Source organism: Toxorhynchites rutilus, chromosome 3 (genome assembly GCF_029784135.1).
Source record: "Toxorhynchites rutilus septentrionalis strain SRP chromosome 3, ASM2978413v1, whole genome shotgun sequence".
In the NCBI taxonomy this organism is placed as follows: Eukaryota; Metazoa; Arthropoda; class Insecta; order Diptera; family Culicidae; genus Toxorhynchites; species Toxorhynchites rutilus.
The window spans coordinates 45,892,390-45,916,017 of NC_073746.1; the positions used below are offsets into that span (position 1 = coordinate 45,892,390).

The 23,628-nt window shown below is 36.2% G+C and overlaps 1 protein-coding gene across 3 annotated transcripts in view; it reads right to left on the reverse strand.

Annotated features, from left to right (window-relative positions):
* Positions 1–22,716, reverse strand: part of LOC129777480 (histidine decarboxylase) — a 42,605-nt gene extending 19,889 nt beyond the window's left edge. The window contains exons 1-4 of one of the 3 annotated variants that reach the window (XM_055783756.1): positions 22,257–22,710; positions 12,533–12,819; positions 12,068–12,469; positions 53–282 (exon numbers count right to left, since the gene is read on the reverse strand). In XM_055783756.1, coding sequence (XP_055639731.1) covers positions 53–282; positions 12,068–12,469; positions 12,533–12,819; positions 22,257–22,284 — 947 coding nt within the window. In that variant the 5' untranslated portion in view covers positions 22,285–22,710. Of the gene's footprint in view, positions 1–52; positions 283–12,067; positions 12,470–12,532; positions 12,820–22,256 lie in introns of all 3 variants that reach the window. The other 2 variants (XM_055783758.1, XM_055783757.1) reach the window with 2 other exon arrangements.
* Positions 22,717–23,628: the final 912 nt, after the last annotated feature.

Sequence of the window (23,628 nt, forward strand, 5' to 3'; positions counted from 1 at the left end):
GATTATCAATAAGTTTCAGGCTTGTCCACCTTGGGTTCATATTCAAATTTACCACATCGCTGTACAATCGAAATGTACCATCAGCCATTTCGATGGGTTGAATGCAATGGAATCAGCTTTCTCAATCCCCTTCAGCCAAACTCGGAACTCCGGACAGATGAATGCACTTCCAGCGTACGCTGCATCGGCATGCAGCCATAGTTTGTACTTCTGACAGACGTCTCCAATTTCCGCCAAATTATCGAACGAGCTGGCTCCGGTGGTGCCGAGAGTGGCGCAGACCTATCATGAGGAGGAGAATAAAGGTTATAACATTTCCAAGCGTATTTAAGGTATAAATAGTATGAATGGTAATTCGAAATATTAGGTTGGGGAAAAAGTTATCCATTATTTTCTTTGTAGCTGGTTTTAGTGATCAATATCTCGCGTAATATCGATCATACAATTGACAAATTTCATGCCAACTCGTCTTAGGAGTTGGCACACCATCTCAGATATCAGTGAAACGTTGTGGGTGCAAAGACATGAGTCATTTAAGCAACTTTGCATACTTGAAATATTCGAAAATGAGTTAGACTGCTTTTTGGAAAAAAAACCCAAATTTTAATTCTTAATTTTTTACAAAAATTTATAACTTAAAAACTATGATAACTACAAAATTCTTGTCATAGAATGTAATGTAGGAAATTGATAAAAGTTTTACAAAAAAAATACCAAACATTTTTTGGCAAAAAATTTCGCTGACAAAAAAGTTATTTAAAAAATTAAAATTCATTTTTCTCAAAAACATTTATTTTTTAAAATCTCAAAAAAAAATATATGAATAACCCTTAAAATTTACATACATCAGAAGATGGGCACTTTAACAGAGAAAAAGTTTTTCGAACAACAACGATTTCGAATCGAATCAATTTCAAAAACGGTGACAAAAAGGTGTTTTGTGGTGTTTCAGAAAATCATTTGTTATTTTGCAAATATTGCAGTAAGTTCAAATGTTAGCCGATTTGTCGAAGTTTGGACGAAATTAGAAGGTCACTTGATCACAAATCGTACCAGAAGTACAAAATGCTAAGCGACTCTCAGAGTGAACGATTCGTAACTTTCGTTTTCATGCGTTTGTAGGTACGAGAATTGCAAAGAGTGATGATACTCACACGTGTGCATACGCATTCCGACATATACACGCACTACTCCCCCAAAACTCATGAAAACGAATGTTACGAATATGTATTATATGTATATCTATTTCTACCAAACCGGTTACTTTGGCCATTGTGATAGTTGGTTTTTAAAAAACTAAAATGAAATATATTTAGAGAAAGTGATAACATCATTAGAAAGCATTAAATAAAATTATAGATAAAACCATGTGAACAAATGATACAACCGATCATTTTGACCGGGTGGTAGTTCTAGTGTTGTGTATGCCTGTACCATCATTAACTCCAATCTTGATAAGCTTCTTTCACAACATGCCACAGTTGATTTCAAATTTCCACGGAACAAATACCCCCTTTTCGGATATATTGTCGTAAAAAATTGTTGTCAACCCAGGTCCGGAAGTTCTGTAACAAATACGCAATTGTTGAATTCTAATAATGACTATGCTCTATGCTATGCTCGGACAACCATAAATTTTAATCCAGACAGAGGTCTTTCGTCCTCTGGAAAGTCGTTGATTTCGAAGACCCGAAATGTCTTTCGAATGGCCGACTAGACTATTGACGAATTTCATGCCAACTCGATTGGCCATTGGCAGCAACATCCCAGATTGTAGTCAAAAGTTGTGGACAGAGATATCAACATTTTTGATTTTTCAGGTTTTCTTAGACTTTTTGTCATATAAACGATCGAAGGATCCGACAAAACACTGGCATTTCGACTCCTGCAAAACATTATACCATGCTTATCAATTTTTTAACATTCCTCAGCATCCGTAGAACGACTTTTCTCACTACTCGATCTTAATAGTGATAAGTGATAAGGAATACATTACAAGTGGAAACAATTTAATGAATACTAGCCACTAAGGATTAAAGGGTGTGTCGCATCAAATTGCATCACGGAAAAAACGCTGTGGAAATTCGCCCAGTAGACCGATCCTTTTGAAAATTTTAGACAGTAAAATAAAAACTATTAAACAACTTTTGGCATTTTCTTTTTATTCATACTTCGAGCCCAAGTCCGTATGCTCGCACCTTCCTCTTTACCCCGTCCATAAGGTTCTGTACAACGTCAGGTTGTAGTTTTTTTTTAACAGAAATCCATTTTCTCCTGAAGTCCGCCTCCGATTTGACAACTTTTGGGTTCTTCCGGAGGGCCTGCTTCATAATCGCCCAATATTTCTCTATTGGGCGAAGCTCCGGCGCGTTGGGCGGGTTCATTTCCTTTGGCACGAAGGTGACCCCGTTGGCTTCGTACCACTCCAACACGTCCTTTGAATAGTGGCACGAAGCGAGATCCGGCCAGAAGATGGTCGGGCCCTCGTGCTGCTTCAATAGTGGTAGTAGGCGCTTCTGTAGGCACTCCTTAAAGTAAACCTGCCCGTTTACCGTGCCGGTTATCACGAAGGGGGCGCTCCGCTTTCCGCAAGAGCAGATCGCTTGCCTCACCATGTACTTTTTGGCAAACATGGATAGTTTCTGCTTGCGAATCTCCTCCGGAACGCTGAATTTGTCCTCTGCGGAGAAGAACAACAGGCCCGGCAGCTGACGAAAGTCCGCTTTGACGTAGGTTTCGTCGTCCATTACCAGGCAATGCGGCTTCGTCAGCATTTCGGTGTACAGTTTCCGGGCTCGCGTCTTCCCCACCATGTTTTGCCTTTCGTCGCGGTTAGGAGCCTTCTGAACCTTGTATGTACGCAGGCCCTCCCGCTGCTTGGTCCGCTGGACGAATAAACTTGACAAATTCAGATTATTGGCGACATCCCGGACCGAACTTCTCGGATCACGTCTAAACTGCTTAACTACGCGCTTGTGATCTTTTTCACTGACGGAGCATCCATTTTTGCCGTTCTTCACCTTCCGGTCGATGGTTAGGTTCTCGAAGTATCGTTTTAGTACTCTGCTGACCGTGGATTGGACGATTCCCAGCATCTTACCGATGTCCCGATGTGACAACTCCGGATTCTCGAAATGAGTGCACAGGATTAATTCACGACGCTCTTTTTCGTTCGACGACATTTTTCCAAATTTACGAAAAATTGACAGTGAAGCATGGCCAACGTGATCTATACACTCTTATCTGATTATAAGCGAAAGCTGAAGATATAATTCCTATAAATTAAATTTCTACAGCGTTTTTTCCGTGATGCAATTTGATGTGACACACCCTTTATGTAGACCAGAATAAAAAAGATACATGTTATGTTATATTTTCGTATGAAATAACATCCAAATGCAATGTGTAAGAATTTCAGAAAAAGACTACATGTTAAAAAAAATTGTAAGGGGTTGTATCTAGGACACGACCGCATATTTTCGACGTAGAACTACGCAATTATATTATGGAATCCACTTGTTTATCACTTCGAATATTATTTTGGATTGCATCGATTTTTTGTAATATATCATGTTCTTCGTTACAAATAAATTAGATGAACGTCCTTTAACGTTTGATATGATGCCTAGGACTATTAAAATATGTGAACGGAAGAATTGTCAAACGATCATTGTATTTTACATTTCCCTCTGAAATTGTTGCACATCTCATGTTCACGTAGTTCTCGAACCGCGAAAGTTCATTCACCTCTAGTATCTGAAATGACGATTTTCCCAAGCTTCTCAGTTTAAAAGTACGTTTTAGGGAAACATATTCCAGTCTGCACAACGACAATCGAGTACAAAAGTACTCAACACCAAAAATATCCCCGACTTGCATGTTTTGACAAAGCGGATTCCCCCAGGCATATTGATTTTGAAGTACGTGTTAGGGAAACACAGCTCGGAGGGAACAAAAAATGGGTGGGTTATATCTATAATATAACCGCAAGGTTGACGTGGTACTACCTAAGCTTAGCAATCATTCCAGTGAGCAGAAGTAATGAAGGCATATTATTCAATGCAATCTTGAATAACCGAGCCAAAGCGTTAGGTTCGTATCCGTTCTTGTAATCCGTGTTAGAAAAACACTTTTCGGAGTACAAAAAAACATGCGGGTGCAGAAGTACCTCCGGCTTGCATGAATCAACAACTTCTACTTTTCATACTATATAGGATTTAAATCTGAAAGTTCATTCGCCTCTAGTGTCTGTACGATTTTTCCAGGTCCCTAAGTTTAGGAGACCGTGTTAAGGAAACATATTCTAGTTTGCACTAAGGCAAGCGAGTACAAAAGTACTCGCAGTTTGCATTTATTTGCAAAGCCGATTTCCCCAGACATCTTGGTGTTGAAGTCTGTGTTAGGCAAACACATTCCAGACGGAACAAAAATGCCCTCGACTTGTATGAATTTGCAATGCCAATTTCCTCAGACACCTTGGTTTTGATGTCTGTGTTGGGGAAACACATTTCAGTCGAAACAAAAACACCCCCAACCTGCATGAATTTGCAATGCCAATTTCCCTACGTTCCATGGATTTCAAGTCTGTGTTAGGGAAACACATTTTAGTCGGAACAAAAATACCCCCGACTTTCATGTATTTGCAATGCCGATTTCTCCAAGGTTGCTTGGTTTTGATGGCTGTGTAAGGGAAACCGTAAATCGGGCCAATCAAAACAAGGCAGTTAGGGCGTTTAGATAACGCTTAACATTTTACAGTTTTTCAATTGTTTATCTAATGAAAAATAACATTTTATCAATTGCGATAAAAGCGTAGAAATATTTCCTATCAAGTAATGCAAACATCTTTCCGATCCAGTAAGAAATATTCGAGTTATAAGCATTCGGAATCTTTCATTTTTTCCTGCATGTTCTGTGTTTAGGTTTTCATTTTACCCCCCATATACTCCGGTTAGACGTAGTCCCACGTCAAAATAACCCCGACTTACATGTATATTTGCAAAGCGGATTTCCACAGGTACATCGATTTTGAAGTTTGTGTTGGGGAAACCGTAAATCGGGCCAATCAAAACTTGGCATTTAGGGCTTTTAGATAACGCTTGACATTCTACAGTTATTCAATTGTTCATCTCATGAAAACAATATTTCATTAATTGTGATAGACGCGTAGAAATATTTCCTATCAATTGATGCAAACATCTTTCCGATCTGTTAAGAAATGTTCGAGTTATAAGCTTTCGAAATACGGGAAGGCTTAGCACACAAATCGGCAGAACAAATTTATGGGAAAAAGGAAGTTCTTCCAGTTTTCATGAACTTAAACCGTTTGGAGATTAGCGAATTGTAATGTATAGCATATCAAACAAATCTTAAAGATTCCCGATTCGATTGGTATACAAATCATAAGAATTCGTTCACAGTGAAAATAGTTATTAACGTTAACTTTATTTCATAAAAACGTGACCTATTTTCTGATTTGGCACCCTTCCTGAAAGACGTAGTTCTACGTCAAAAATATACCAAGTTATTCGGGAAGTTCGTCCTGCCACTATGGATGACCCAATCGAGACGCTGATTAAGAAAAGAATAATCCTCGGCAAATGACAGATGAATCAACATATTCGCTACAGATATCTGATATCACCGTTGATGAGCATCTGGTGAAGAATTGTTGCTTAAATCGTTACGATGTGTGAGTTCTACATAATTTGGCAGAAAAACCTTCAATATATTGCATCTCCATCTGCGACTCGCTTTATAAACGCAACGAAAGTGCCGTTTTGGAGCAAATTGTGACTGGTGATGAAAATTCATCATTTATAACGATGTTGAGTGGCACAAAACATAGGGTAAAATAAATGAACCACCATTAGCTATTCCTAAGCCGGTCTTGTGTTCTTGTCTCTTCCTGTCTCTTTGACAGCACGAAACATTATTTCAGAGTCAGGCTGAGAGGTTATATTCCACTCTGTAAAATTCTGTCAATAGTAAAAACGTCAACTCTATGGCCAGCTAAAAAATATCTCGAACAGTTTTCGACGAAGAAGCAAGCATGTTTTTGTAGAGTCTTTAAGCTGAAAGATGGCGCAAAATTACAGAACAAAAATGTGCATATAAAATTTCTTATGTATATCTGCTTATTAAAATTATACTTTTGTTTTTTTCCACAAACCGACACGAACTTTCATGACAACCCAACCATAGAAATAAAAATCCTGATTTCTCCAGATTTTTATTTTTAATCTTCCTGGTTTTCGGAAATTACAGTCGGCAACCCTGGTTGTGGGTGTATAAACATTGGTGATTTGAGCAACTATGCATACTCGAAATATTCAAAAAAAAAAATAGACTACGTTTTGGAAAAGGGCAACCAAAATTTCCATAATTTTTTACAAAAAAAAATTTAACTCAAAAACTATATAACCTACAAAAACCTGGTCAAAGAATGGAATGTAGGAAATTGTTTGAATTTTCATAAAAATATCCAAAAATTTTATTTAAATTACACTAAAAAAAAATTCAACATTGAAATTCATTTTTCTCAAAAACTTTTTTTTTATTTCTCAAAAAAAATTATATGATTAGCCCTCACAACTTCCAACAAGTCACCTATATATCGGAAGATGGGAACTTTTACAGCGAAACAGTTTTTCTAACAGCAACTTTTTCATGTTTTCTTTGCAAAAATTACAACTAATCCTAATTTCGTTTGAACTCAAGTATATGTGTATATAGTGTATTCGACAAAGTTTTAGATCTAATCAAAATTATATTATAACTTTCTGTCTTTTACATGATTTTCCATAAAAAATATCAATAAAATCTGTGACGGTCAGGTTAACGGCTCATTACAAAATGCTCAATACAAAAACATATCCCTACTTACAAACATTGATCATTCAAGTTTCATGATATGATGATGGTTTAAGTGGATGTTTTTCGTTGTGGGTTACTGAATATCAAATACATATCCATAAATCTAATTGGTTCAACCCTATCTGTACACCCAAACTAGCGTTGCCAGAAAACATTTCATCTTCGGCAGAAAAAATGCCTTTTCGAGTCCTGAAGCGACAAATGAGCAAATAAAATCATCTGTCTCAATAGCAGTCTTCCGAAAAAAAAACCCTTACGATGTTCAAATTACATGTTTGTGTTTAAACACGAACATATGTTTCACTAGTGTTCAATGTTTATTCTAAACACGCCCAATGATACACAAACCCAACCATGTTTGAATCACACGCGTTTCTCACATCATAAACAGACATGGTATTTATAGTATAATATATTAGGATAAATAACATTTTCAATGCACTGTTAAAAAATCTTAATCAAAAGTTGAATCTATATACAAAAAAAATGATTTGGTGTCTGTTCCACACGATTTAACTTTAGAACGGAGCAACGGATTTAAACAGTCAATATCAGGATTAATGCGTCTTAGTCTGAGTCAGGTTTATATGCTTTAAAAAATTATGAAAACCATTCGGAAAATTGGAAAATTAGATAGTCATTTTTTAGCAAATTTTGTGTATATATAAATAAAAATGATTTGGCATCTGAAAAGAAATGAGAAATTATATACCGCAAGTATAGATCACGTACATAAAAATATTTTCTGTAGGAACTTGAGTGTTCGAAATGATTTGAATCAAAATATCAATTGTGGGAGGGACAAAGACCGCCGGTATAACTAGTTTAATATAAAAACATTTTTATAACCTTTTTTTTAATATAAAGTTAAATTTTTGGGTAAAATTTTTTAACAAAGCATTTAAAATGTCACTTTTCATAAATAGTTCATTAATTTTCCAACAACTTTGTCTAACACCATATTCTAATCAGGCATCTGGATTTTGAGTTACGATTCTTTGAAAAAAAGATCAATGATTTTGAACACATCCTTTTAACCAGTTAACTGTGTCACCAGAATCAGTGAACTTCTTCAACCAGTACATACTGGGACGCATTATACAACTGTAAATGTTTTCTATTTGTATGTTTTATTCCGACATAGCCTCAAAATATTCTGCACATCTTGAAATTCGAGAATATGTTTTGGTTTTCTCAAAAAATTCAATTTAAATACGCCCAAAATGAAATCGACGAACGAAAAATCGACCTATCATCAACCGAACGCTACAAATGGTCGGTGTTAAGTCAGAGGGGACCAAGTCGCAAAATTGAAAATTCGGAGTTATTGATGACATTTGATTAAACATTATGAAGTTACATGTCACATTTATCAGATTTAGAAAATCATGCATACAGCAGAAATAACGGATCGAAATTGTTATAATAAACTTGGTCCACTCTGTTTGAACGGACCAGTGAAAAAGGCTGGTCTTCAGTGTGAATGATTGCAAAGTGTACTATTTCAGAGTTCGATTCAGACTGTAGCGATAACAATGAATCAGAATTTGAGGATTCTATTGACATATACTGATTAAGATTATTGAAAATGGAAAGTTTATGTTTTAAATGTTTGCGGGGCAATCAAATTCATGCCTGTAATAGATGGCAGAGACTATAATAGTTGAACGCAGTAGAATGTTTATGCAGTTCCAACATCGCATCCATTCTCGCTCTAATTTTCATGGCACTATGGCACACTTTGACTCACAGCTGTTAATTGATTGAGAAATATTTCGAAATTGTTCAGTCATAGTGAACTTAAACTTAAAAAAAATGAACTACCATACAAATTAAACACAAATTTCTACATTACTCGGGAATTAATCAAGCAAATGAAACCAAATTAGGCATAATAAGGTTTTAGGGTGCAATAAATGTTTCTATGGTGGTTAGATACTCCTCCCCCCTCTTTTAAGAGGGGCTGCCATACAAATGAAACACAAATCTCAACATAACTCGGGAATTAATCAAGCAAATGAAACCAAATTAGGCATATTGAGGTTTTAGGTTGCAGTAAATGTTTCTATGGTGGTTAGATTCTCTACCCCCCGATCTAAGGGGGGGCTGCCATACAAATGAAACACAAATCTCTGCATTACTCGGGAACTAGTCAAGCAATGAAACCAAATTAGGCATATTGATGTTTTAGGGTGTAATAAAAGTTTCTATGGTGGTTAAACTCTCCACCCCTCTCTCTAAGGGAGAGCTGCCATACAAATTAAATACAAATTTTTCACATTACTTAGGAATTAATCAAGTAAATGTAACCAAATTAGACATATTGAGGTTTAAGGGTGCAATAAATGTGTTTATAATGGTTAGACTCTCCACCCCCCTCTCTAAGGGGGGGCTGCCATACAAATGACACACAAATTTCTGCATTACTCGAGAATTAATCAATCAAATGAAACCAAGTTAGGCATATTGAGGTTTAAGGGTGTAATAAATGTTTCTATGGTGGTTAAACTCTCCACCCCCCTCTCTAAGGAGGGGCTGCCATACAAATTAAACACAAATTTCTACATTACTTGGGAATTAATCAAGCAAATGAAACCAAATTAGGCATATTAAGGTTTTAGCATGCAATAAATGTTTCTATGGTGGTTAGCTACTCCTCCCCCCTCTTTTAAGAGGAGCTGCCATACAAATGAAACACAAATTTCTGCATTACTCGAGAATTAATCGAGCAAATGAAACCAAATTTAGCATGTGGAGGTTTTAGGGTGCAATAAATGTTTTTACGGTGGTTAGATAGTCCTTCCCTCTTCTCTAAGGGAGGGCTGCCATACAAATGAAACACAAACTTCTGCATTACTCGAGAATTAATCAAGCAAATGAAACCAAACTGGGCATATTGAGGTTTAATGATGCAATAAATGTTTTTATGATGGTTAGACTCTCCACCCTCTCTCTAAGAGGGGGCTGCCATACAAATCAAACACAAATTCCTGAATTACTCGAGAATTTATTCTATTATATTTTCTGTATAAAATATTTATTCCATGTAACGGAGAAACATGTTATTTGCAAGTGGTTGAAAAATCTTGGACGAGAAATGTGTCTGAAAATAATCTGATATTATAATGATGATTTATGTTAGAAATAGGAATTTTATAGTAAAAGATATATTCAATGGGGTCGAATAGAAGATAAATCAATGAACAGTTCTGCGATTGGGCCCATGAACTTGCTCATAGTAAGAAAACGTGAATGTTTGAAGGTATTGATAACAAAAAACAAATTTTGGGCGAGACGAAGTTTGCCGGGTCAGCTAGTGGTTTATATTTCTCTAAAAATGACAAATGGATGTACTAATGTATGAAAATTGACTCAAACTCATATTAGTACGCTGGTTGAAATCTAAACACAATTTCGAAGGCGTTGATCAATTTCCGAATCCTATAATTAGTATGGTATCCCTCGTTCATTGCAACTATCTTTGGCTGCCTTTAGCCTGATCTAGGATTTTTTTTGTGTATTCGGAAGGTATATTTATCATTTGTTTCATCAAGTGGTTTTCAAATCGTTATTCTTTGAAATTTAATGGTTTCTTTCAACACAGATAATTTCTTAGTTTTTTACTGTGATTTTGGAGGAATACGAATAACTTTTGAGCAGTTGTAATGTAACCATGTGCGAACTTTATATGTCTTGAGCTCTGGGTCATTGTCTCGACAGAACTTGAATCCTCGATTCCATCCCATTTTGTTGACATTTTGCCTTATATTTTCCTTCAGGCTGTTCAAGTAAACATTCGACCCAATCTTGGAGCGTATGACGTGTACTCTCGTCAATCACAGTTAACGGGTTTAAAAATCAATCGTAATTTAAATTGGTCATATGCTGTGGAAAATTGTGATTTTAGGTAGTTTCCAAGTTTCAAAAAAATCGGGGAAGGTGAGATCAGCGTCCCGCTAATCTCGCGTGAAATTGCTCCGAAATAAAATGGATCAATCAAATTGATTCTAAATATTTTACTGGCTATATTGCCTAGGTGCTAATTTTATTCTCCGATTCATAAATAATAATCAAAAGTATATGAAATTACTTTTTATTTCTGTTCGATTTCAATTGACCTTGAACTAAGCATCAGTGTCAACTACCACAGTCTATGGTTCAAACCCCTATTGCCAGCTAATCGAATGTTATTTCTACACTGCATTTGTTTTTCTCCTCATTCTCACTCATCTGTGAACAGAATCGCCGAAGCAAACAAATCAGAACTAAAATTTCTGAGGCAATTTCGATAATTGGCTTTTCAGTCTTGGCACTTTCAATTTCGATGTCTTGTCTATAAATTTTAGCTAAAAATATCAACGCAGTAACAGGGCGTATCTTTTTTTGAAAGAACACTGATCATCACATACCCATTGATCGGGAACTAATTTGATGTTCCCCTAATAGACCGATGAATCCACAGCAGGTGGATATGCTCCCTCCCTGGAATCAATTTAACGAATAATTTGCGAAAATGTTTCAACTGGAACATCGGAGCTCCAGCGTTGATTATTTTCGATAAGGTGTTGGATGATTGTCTAATGAGAATTGATTTGAAATATTATTCGTGTTCACTACTAGTTAACGCTAGTTTACTTCAGAGAAAGAAATAACGCTAGTTTGCTTCAGAGAAAATAGAGAGTGTAAAGCTTGAGGTAGGTCGTATCTAATTGTAGTATAGTGCTACATAATTTTTTTTTATAACTCGTTTAATATGATAAAAGGAAATTGAAGAACTATTCAATAATTCACTTTCTCCCTATGAAACTTTCAAATATTCATATGATATGCAGACCCGCATATAACATCGTCATAAATATCACAAAATTCGATGGAGTGTAATAGTCACATTATGTACATGAACATTCAGTCATTTGAATGAGAGTTTCCACACAAGTTCAGTTTGTGTAAAATTAAAGTTCGTTATCTGTTTCCATTGATGAAAATTATGTGCACATCTTCAGAGCCAAATGCTACTCCAGAAATTGCCCAGCTAATTATGCCACTGGGGAGAACTCCAACTTTGCTAAGCAGATTTGTCAATCACTATTGCCCGTCGCTTGTTAGCACCAGAGCCGCCCACCAAACAGTTTCCATCCGTGTTTTCTTTCCATCTATCCCCGCCCAAACAAACACAACGAATTTTACTCACCCAGAACGGAATCAGCCCCTGCTTGATGTCCTCCTCTATAGCTTCCTCCAGAGCGCGACCCCCCATCGAGAGATTGTCATCAGACTCGATGAAACGCATCCGCACCAATCCGATTAGGGCGGCCTTCTCGACGCTGGAGTGAGCCTGATCCGAGCAGTACGCCACCAGTCTGGCGTTGATTTCAGCATCCTGCAGGCCCGGTGTGTGCTCGTGGAATTTCCTGATGGCCAGGGTCCGCCCGGCCAGCAGACACACCATCGTCGACTCGCTGGCCGTGGTTTGGATCACCCCACCACCCTTGCTGATTCCTGGCATGTGTAGGAACTCGTCCGGCAGGCCAATCATCTTCCCCAACCAGTTCATTACGATCGATTCCAGCTCGGTACATGCGGGGGAGGAAGCCTGCGAAACAATAAGATCGGTTTTATTTTCTTTTTCAAAGCCAGCGAAATCCTTCGCGCTTACCCAAGTGAATCCAAGACAATTTATAGCATCGGCCAACATGTCGCCAATCATGGACGGGAAAGAGTTGAGCGCCGGAAAGTATGCATGCATATGGGGACTCTGCCAGTGGGTTACACCCGGCATAATGACCCGCTCGACGTCGTCAATGATTGCCTGCCAGGGTTCACCCTCGACGGGTGCCGCATCCGGCATCAGATTCCGCATGTAGCCGGGCTTCACGTCCGGGAAAACCCGCCGCTCTCGGATGTTTTGCAGATAGTCGGCGATGTAATCGACCATTTCCTTGCCTTGGAAGGGGTGAATAATATGGAGAAATAGAAGAAAGGAAGCATTATTTTGATTGGTTTACAGATAAGAAAGTGTTGTTCTTTATTGTGCAATAAGTTCTTGTTCGAATAGATTTAAATTGGATCTGGCATATTGCAACGATATAACAGTCATATCACCACGTGAGCTTTTTAATGTTCTCTTTGCAATGATACTGGAAAACGCATGCTGTCAGAGGTTATAAATTTTCGGGAAATGTATGTTTTTAAATTAAGCTCATCACATCACATGAATATGCGTATGGATTTTTTTTTTCCAATATGATTATTATTATGATTAAAACATCATTTTTATAGTCGATATTAAATAACATCGTCGAAGACAATAGATTCCCTTCAATTATTTTAGATTTATTCATTTTCGTTCCCAATTCACTGCAATAGCGAATTGTTGTGTTGTTTATTTTTGCAAAATATTCGACCAGTATTTTTTATTTCTTCATTAGGGTACCCATTTGCATTTTAGTTTGGACCAAAAATTCAACTTTTATAATTTTTTTCAAAAATTTTCAAACTTTTGAATTACTGAATCGATTTAGATGATCAACATATCCAATCAAAGCTAATCAGACATGAGATCAAGCGTTCTCATTTTTTCGAACCCGGTAATGATTCGATACAAAAAAAGATTATCTGCAACTCGACATTTTCAACGCAGTAAAAATTGTAATTTCTCAAAGACTTGAAATAATATTTGGTTGACAACTGCCGACACTTCGCCATTTAGCAAGAATCAGCTGTCGGCTGTCTATAGTACCTTGGACCATATTGTGGTAATAGCCAAATAGCCAAATAACACGCCTTAAATGTATTCCGAGGAGCAACTCTAGAATACGCGTGACCACAGAGCAAGTCGAAGGAAATTTGTTTGACAAAAAATCCCCCGAACCCGAACACCCGGCATGATAATGTGAGACGCTAACCACTCGGCCACGGGTGCACTACTTGCACTTATTATTACTATACGAGATGTAAATTCTCTCTCGTGTTAAAAGTTTCATAAACCAATTTGAGTTTTGATTTCCTCCGAAGAAATTGGTCTCAAAGTCCCTAGATATTTATGCATGAGAAAAAAAGAAAATTAATTGTACACAGTCACTTCCAAAATCCATCCACTACTTAAAAAAATTAACATTTTTTAATGACCTTTTATGTTAACTCTGACCTAATGTGACTAAAGTAGAAGAACAACAACTAAGAAACAGCTAAGAACAAGGATTGGAGATAACGAAATCTAACATAAACATTGACTGTCGCCTCTCACTCGCCACTCGTCCTGCCAGGCGAAACGTCGAAGCTACCAAGCTACCTTTCCAGCACCCAACAATACATCATTTTATAATAATAAGTATGAACCTTTTTTCAAGACAATTTATTTAGTGTGAGTAATCAGAAACATCGGTAAAACTAATCAGAGAGAAACAACATCCTAAATTGACACAGGGTGAAATAACATACATAAGACCCTTTTTTCGTATGTTGGTTATGCATTTCTTCACGACTGAGAAATTCTTCGCAAAGAGTACATCACCCCTCTTGGTGCTCCCGTGGCCGAGTGGTTAGCGTCATAACTAACATGCCGGGTGTTCGGGGGAATTTTTCGTCAAAGAAATTTCCTCCGACTTGCACTGAGATCACGCGTATTCTAGAGCTTGCCACTCAGAATGCATTCAAGGCGTGTTATTTGGCATAGAAATCTCAACTAAGTACTAATAAAAAATGACGCAAGTAATACTACGTTGAGACGGCGAAGTTCCTCTAGGAACGTTAGTGCCATTGAAGAAGAAGAAGACATCAACCCTCTTACTCTAAGCAGGAGATGTATTATGTACATTATGCAGCGCGAAAACATTGTGAGCACTATTTTTTTTTCAAATTTATAGACTTTCGCAAGCATTATCCCTTCAGAGAAGGCTCGTTGCTGTCTTTCGTTTCTTGTCACTCCATATTTCTGATACCCTTAAAAGGTCACCAGGTTGTACAAGCAATTTCTTCATTTTTTTACATCCAATGCATCGATGGATTCGGACAGCAGTTTGCGGGTTTTGGTGAAGTTTCATCTTTACATTGTTCACAATTCATTTTTGCCCGATACTTTAGTTCTATAAAGTATCAAAAAGCAATGAACAAATTCTAATTGCCTTTTAATCAGAAAATGGAAAATTTTCTTTTGTCAAAAGTCCATTCGGCACCACGGTATACATTTACAGTCATTCCATGCCAAACTGATATAGTGGTTCTCAGTAGTTTTTTTTTCTAATTTTTCTGTAAGGGTGACTATTTCGATTTTAAAGTGTTCTGAAAAATTTTCCGAAAATACATAACATACATAACATTTTCATAAATCAGAGATGTGATTTTTTTCGTTTTTGAGTTATGATTTTCAAAAATTAACCGATGGTCCAAAATTCTATTTTCCTTTTTTCCAAAAATGGCTTTTTTTTCAAAATTAACCTTTGAACTGGATCGATTCAGATAATCGACATATCAAATTGTAGCCAATGAGCTAGTCTTTTTAGAAAAATATGACACTTGTATGATAAAAAATTTGACACTTGTATTCTAGTCGCATATATCTAGTCTAGTCGAAAAGGAATATTGAACGAGGATTGAAAACAAGTTAATTTTGAAAAATCGTGACTTGAAAACGAAAAAAATCACATGTCTGATTTCAGGATATGTTATGTAAAAAAAACTTCAGTTTTCAATAAAAATAATATAACGTTCCATATCTTCAACCATGTAAACTATAAAAAAAAACAAACATAATCAATAATAACGAGAGCAAAATCCAATGCTCTTGCTAGCGTACTATTTGTTTCGAAAAATAATAGCTAGTTGGGTTTAATTTGATACGTCGATCATTTGAATCGGTTCAGTGGTTCAAAAATTACGAATTTAAAAAAAAAGGGAAAAAGGAAGAAACTGATTTTTTCAACCATCGGTTAACTTTGAAAAATTATAACATGAAAACGAAAAAAATCACACCTCTGATTTTTAGACATATTAAGTAAAAAGATCTCAGCTTTCAAGAAAAAATATAAAAAATATAACCGCCTTTAGTCCAAAGCCATGTAAACAATAACAAAACAAATACAATAATTAATTACTAAATTAAAATTTTTTTTTGCCAGTTTTTTACAAAAGTTTTTCAAGAAAGACTAGCTAATTGGCTTTCATTTTATTTATCGATCATCTAGATCGGTCTAGTAGTTCTAAAATGGAAATTGGTACCCTGATGAAAAAATTAAAAAATACGGATCTAATAGTTTGCGAAAACAACAAAATTTCCACTTTTCACGAAAATCTGTGAGCCACTATATCGGTTTAGCATGAAATGGTCGTTCTCTTATTGATAACTAAAATACTGGCCATCTGTAACATGGCATAAACGGAGATGTTAACAAAACTGTAACTAAGTTCAACAAATTATTGTGGAACGAACATTTCTTGTGTAGTAGTGAAACTGTTTCTGAAACATCATACCTTTTTTGCACAATTGAAAACACCGAATTACTTTTTGAAGTGATGAAGTTTTTAAGAATTTATTCAGTTCTAGACTCATCTCGGGCCAACTATTGTGGAAAAGTATGAAATCAAGCCGTCTGCTTATGGTGAAAATTTGACAGAACGTTCTAAAAATCTAAAGGTGGCCGTACACTGTTTACCCGGAGGTCAAATATTTGATATTTTTTGACAGATAAGGTTTGATTTGATATTTGTACTATTTTGTTTTCCACTCTTCAATTTTAAACAGTAGTAAACAATATCAAACACCGAACATGGAAAAAATTCAACTGAAATATCCAAGGTAACCTAACCATGTACCGACAGGTTCGAAGAACAGACTGAAAAAATATTTTAGGCATCCAATAATTGAGTATTTGCTTGTCGTGTTTTGTGTAGAATAATAATCATAATCGGTACAGTGAATGAAACCTGATGAAACTCGACATACGACATACGACATACGAACGAAACGACAGTATGATAAGATTATACCAAGTGCTGTTTTGTATTCGGACGGTTTGCTATAATATTCCCCTCTTTAATAATAATTTATTGAACCATCAGAACGGTCATACCAACTGAAATCATCCATTTCATGACTAATGGGATTGTTCGGAAAGTTGCTCGTATTTCCTCAGCATAGGGTGTATTTCATGAACCTCTGTTCCGACAAGTTTCAATTTCAAAAACGTATTGTATTGATTAAGAAAAATGGTTGTAACGGGTGTTTTTTATGCTCTTTGATTTTTTCAACGCACTGTTTTTGATAGTTCACGCGTGTTTCGTACCGTGCGTGAAAATTAATTAAATAATGAGGTGGGACCGTCATTCTCCAACAAAGGTTTGAGCTGGACGAGTTATCTTGAAGATAATTAAGTATTGGGATTTTTCTTCTTATGTACACCCAAAATTATTTTTTAGCACATGTTTTGGCATCCCGATTTATTACATTACATGAGCTTGAAAATAACAGAAAATGTGTGACTCTTCCATACTGGTATAGCATTTGTATAAATATATGCTACTAGCTGACCCGGCAAACTTCGTCCTGCCCAAAATTTGTTTTTTGTTATCAATACCTTCAAACATTCATGTTTTGTTATTATGAGCAAGTTCATGGGTCCAATCGCAGAACTGTTCATTGATTGATCTTCTATTCGACCCCGTTTTATCTTTTTATTTATCTTTTACTATAAAATTCCTAGTATTTCTAACAAAACTCATCATTATAATATCAAATTATTTTCAGACACAATTCTCGTTCAAGATTTTTCAACCACTTGTAAATAACATGTTTATCCGTTACATGGAATAAATGTTTTATACAAAAAATATGACAGCCCTCAATCGGACAATTCCTTCCTCGAGTTCTGTTCTTATCAACACATCCGGCGATTTTTTTTGGTATAGATAGAAGAAGATATAGGAGTGCGTTTCATCAAATTAAAATCCATTTCCAGTTTCGGACAAAGATCAATTTCCCTAGCGCAAACATCCAATGGACTAACAGCAGTTGTCGATATGTAATTGTAGAACGTATGGGAATTCAATTTTCAGATTTTTCCGTTTTCCTTCAGAGTTTTCCGAAAATTTTCAATTGTCATGTTTGTTTGGAATATTTTTGGTTGAAATATGTGTAATATTTTTATGGGACCCTCTCTCCATTCCAGAGGAGGAAGGGGTGTCATACCATTATAGAAACATTTCCCGAAATCCGAAACCCCAAAAACCATCACATCCCAAATTGTGCTTGATTAGTTTTCGAGTTATGCAGAAATTTGGGTTTCATTTGTCTGACAGCCCACCCTTAGAGAGCGGGTATAGTGTCTAACCACCATAGAAATATTTATTGCATCCTAAAACCTCCACATGCCAAATTTGGTTTCATTTGCTTGATTATTTCTCGGGTAATTCAGAAAATTTGTGTTTCGTTTGTATGGCAGCCCCCCTTAGAGAGGAGGGTGGAGAGTCTAACCACCATAGACATATTTATTGCACCCTAAAACCTCAATATGCCCAGTTTGGTTTCATTTGCTTGATTAATTCTCGAGAAGTGCAGAAATTTGTGTTTCATTTGTATGGCAGCCCCGCCTTTGAGTGGGGGGAGGAGTGTCTAACTATCATAGAAACATTTATTGTAGCCTAAAACCTTTACATGCCAACTTTGGTTTGGCTTGCTTCATTAATTTCCGAGTAATGCAGAAATTTGTGTTTCATTTGTATGGCAGCCCCCCCTTTGAGTGGGGGAGGAGTGTCTAACTATCATAGAAACATTAATTGTACCTTAAAACCTTCACATGCCAACTTTGGTTTCGTTTGCTTGATTAATTTTCGAGTAATGCAGAAATTTGTGTTTCATTTGTATGACAGCCCCCCCCCCCTTTGAGTGGGGGAGGAGTGTCTAACTATCATAGAAACATTTATTGTAGCCTAAAACCTTCATATGACAACTTTGGTTTGGTTTGCTTCATTAATTTCCGAGTAATGCAGAAATTTGTGTTTCATTTGTATGGCAGCCCCCCCTAAGAGAGGGGGGAGGGGTCTCAAACTGTCACGAAAACCTTCTCCGGCCCCAAAAACCCCTACATACCAATTTTCATGTCGATCGGTTCTGTAGTTTCGGTGTCTATAAGAATCAGACAGACAGACATCACTCCATTTTTATATATATATATAGATAGCAATATAAGATCAATATGAGTGAACAAAACAAAAGACACACATTAAAGCTTTTCGTATTCACGGCCGAGATCGAAAAAAATATATAAAAATTCTTCATTTTATAATGAGGTGTAATTTGCTCACGCACTTACGCAACAGCACTAGTAGCTATGTGGATAGCGTGGTCGTGTAAAACAGTCTTGCATTCCAGTCGGCCTTGGTTCGCCCCGTTGATATCGTTTGATCTTTTTTGGGTACAATCCCAAGCTGACCTCCGGTCTGAGAAAAAGAGATGTCTGCTTCCATACATATGAAATATTTGAAGTTTTCGAAAAATATGCTTTTAATTATTCATTTCACCCTTCAGCACACGTAAAAGCATTTTTTTTTCTGTCGAAGATTAAATGTTATCTACCAACACTAGTTTGGGTGTAGCATCAAACTGAACCAGCAAGATACTAAAAATAAAAAAAACCGACTGGTTTTGCCACAGACATAGAAATTTTACCAAATAGACAAATTGAGGCATTACGTGAGTCAGGAAAATTTTCAACCCGAAACAAAAATTTACCGATGGGGAATTGAACCCGATACCTAATATCTAGGAAATTGAACCTAATATTTAATACCCAAAACGTAGAATGTTTAGTTTTCATTGTCATTTAATTATGGAAAGACAACGAACAACGCCTACAAATCAATGAATGTTATTATCAAAATAAATACTTGGTTAAAAACGTGTTTTTATGTTTTATCAAAAAAATGTCTTTTATCGAAATTTAGAAGCACATTTTTGATTGAACGGATAAGTTAATAAGCGAAATAGCCGATATGACTTCAATGAGCAACCACAAGCTTTACGAGAGCTGCAATGAATCCCGAAAAAATGGACTGTTGGGTGGGGTTTGCAATTTTTCAATAAAAATATGAATCATCCTTAAACCAACATTTTGTAGATATTATAGTTTTTGAATTAAGATGTTTGGAAAAAAAAATTTGAAAAAAAAACAAAATTTCAAAAAAATTCCCACCCCAAATTTATCAGACCTGCGAAATAGTCAAATAATGAAATACAGTGGAACCTCGATTATGCGGATTATGCGCGACAGCGAGTTCCATAGTAAATTCCCCGGAATTTGTCAGTGAGTGATAGACTCATGCACTTTTGTTTTGATCACTGCTTCTACATTATCTGACTAATGGTCTACACGACCTTCTAGATGGATAGCATACATCGGAAGATGGGCACTTTAGCAGGGAAGAATTTTCTCGAACAACAACTCTTTCATGTTTTTATTTGCAAAATTAGTATTAATGTGTAATTCGTAACATTTTTAGGTACAAATTATCGCGGCCTTCATGCTCTGCTATCTTTTTACTATTTATAAACATGTCAAGAACATGTCAAACACGAGAATTTACACACAAAAATGTTACGAGTAAAACATTATTTTTTCAGGAGTCTCCATACAAAAATGCCTTATATTCCAGAAACTATGAAAGAGAGAAAGTTGACGTCTTCAACGAAAGTTTTAAATAAGATCTAAAACTTGGTCGAATATCTTGATCTATCTTGACTTTAAACAAAATTGTGATTAGTTGTAAGTTTTTCAAAGAAAACATGAAAAAGTTGTTGTTCGAATAACATTTACAATGCAGAGACTCTCTTTTTTCAAAATTTTGATCAATTACGTAACATGAAGTGAGAAGTTTATATTTTTAGTCAAAACTTTTAACATTCGAATGATGTACATCTTCATGCTATTAAATTATCAATACCGTAGTAGAAGCAATCAAAAAATCATTTTGACAATTCGATGTCGCACTCCTCTTTATTTTTCAAATGTAAATACCTTACAATAGTACACGTATTGCGTATACAACGTGTTGATCGTACCCCAGGGGTAGTAAATATTTGACGATAATGATGTTGATGTTGACATACGCGCTAAAACAAACTAGTGAATATGCCGGGTCGAAAAATCTCCATAACCCTTTTTTCTACTAAACTTCCTGCAATGCGAGTTCTTAGTCCAAAATATGCAAACTAAATAGTTATTATGTTTTATTATGTCAACTTTTGCATTTCTAACAGACTCAAATAGAGCAAACTGCTCAATCGAGATGATTGAAAATTAATTTTCATTAACTAAATTTTAATACACAGTTTGAACTAAAACGAAAAGCAAATTACAACGAGACATCAATTTTCTTAGTTCTGTAGAAACTCGATAGCAATCTCCAACATTGAACTATAAAATTGCATGTCATTATTTTCCAATTACAGCAACCTAGTTAAAACAGGTTTGATCAAAAATGTAACATAAATTTCACCTCAAGTGTTTGTAAAACTCAAACTTTGTAAAATTATTTTATATTTCACTGCACTGCTATACTCTTTATTACGTTTGCCCATTTATTTGCACATATTTTGATGGGAGTGATTTGGTATGATGCTTGTTATGTAAGATGCTTTTGAAATCTAAGCTAAACTTTCCTTCGACTTTTATTTTATACTAGCTGACCCGGCAAATCTCGTCCCGCCCAAAATTTATTTTTCGTTATCACATCCACGTTTTCTTACTAAGCGCTGTTTACATTAATTTGACTAATAGAATGAAAATAACTTGTTTTTCATCTGCACTATAAGTCCTGGAACTTAATAGATAACTTATGTATATCAATTAGTGAAGTTCACTAATTCGGTTCAGAGTTTGTAAAAAAGGTCATATTATAGATCATATTATAGTTTTCTAACGTTAGGAGAAGCTCAAACAATTGTTCACAATATGGATAATAATTAAAATTCCGAAAAGAAATTAGAATCGTGGTTTCACTGGTGAAAACCCAAAAAAACCGAAACGAATTATTTTTATTCTCTTTTACCAAACCACAAAGTGGCCGCATTATGCCGAGCATAGCGTGTACTTATGACAACGATGAAAACAATAACACCAATCCGCAATATTAGACTACAAAGGCATCCTGCAGTATACCTAATGCGTTCTTGTCCTAATTTTCCACAATTTTCCTTTCCACTTTGTTCGTAGTCAAACGCCAAAGTGCGTCACTGGAAGTCCCTCTAACAACATATTTCACTGATGTTTCCAATTATTAGACACAACATTCATTTTGGCAGAATTTATGATGAATGTTCATCATCAAGAAAAATTAAAATTCAGACACAATGAAAAACTAAAGTGATATAACTCGGCTTGGACACTTACCTCTAACGCGATACTCGTCAAAATCCATCCTGATGAAATGGTACACACAATTACTCCAAGCGACAGATGAGCTCCTCGATTTCGAAGCTTTCGGAAGGTAATGTCTGCTCCGAAGTGTCCCACTGCTGCTTTTATTAATTGTCGCCCGATTAGTAACACTAGAAACCACCGCCGCTGCAAGCACACCTGGACCACAACTGATTGATTATCTCACTAATGGATAAGAAACCGTTGATGCTGGGGCGGGCTTTTCGTTCGTTCGATCGGGATTTTTCCCAACGCGGCTAATTAACTTAGTGCACAGACTTCACTCGAATTTCTTGTATCTTCTGTACATCACGGGGAAGGTAGCTGTTGATTCGTCGATACGCGTGGAACAACTGAGCCTAGAACGTGGAAAAGTTGGTTGTGAAATATTGAAACAGGCTAAGGTAGTTGCAACAATTCTGAAGTAAACTGTTCAACGTTTAGCACTGCTTTAAATTCGCCGGCTGTCGAACAGGCACCTTTAAATCCTAAGACAATTGAACTTTTTTTTTCTCTTCGCGGAAGGAAAGGTAACACAACTGAAGCAGCCAGAATTGTTGGCGGTATATAGGAAGGTCAGTTGTCACGGTAGGATGATTAGTCGGAGGATAGTGAACCGCCAAACATCGGCAGACGAAACGAAGTTCGCACTTGTGCGGTTTCTCGCTGTCTTCCTTTCATCGTGGGTTTCATCGTCTATCATCGCCGCTAGTCAGAACCACATGTCACTGATAATAATTGTTTCGGGGAACTCGGAGAACTTGTTCGGATGAGTAGGTGGAATATCAAAATCAATGATTGGCTGGTAGAATGGATAATTCGCGGGCCCGATAATTCATATCATTATGCTATTAATACTGTGCAAACATTTTGGGGATATTATTCTCAATTAACCATCCACAAAAAAAATAATTTTATTGAATGACTGAATACATTATTCAGTTTTTGTGAATTGTGTCAGCTGATACGTGCAGAAAACATAACATAAAAATGTTCAGGACACGGAACGTTGTCGAGGAGCTTCTCTTGTCTCTTCTACTATCTTCGCCAAAAAAGACAGTTACCAGCGATAATCGATAATATGAGGCTATCGAATCAGCTGTTCATGATTTATAGTTCGTTGACAGTCGGCACAGTCCGAGCGAATAGTATATACAGTAGGTGCAGTGTAATCGGTCACTTTGAAGAAGTTCTTGCGTTGTGTTAGACTCATTAGTATATCAACAAGGAGGTTTTATTTTGTTCAAGAGTGTTTCGAAAATAATAGGTTATTGGAATCACTATCCTGCTAATTGATACCTGATCATTCGGTCAACATAAGCGGCATGACTTCAATGCCGACTCA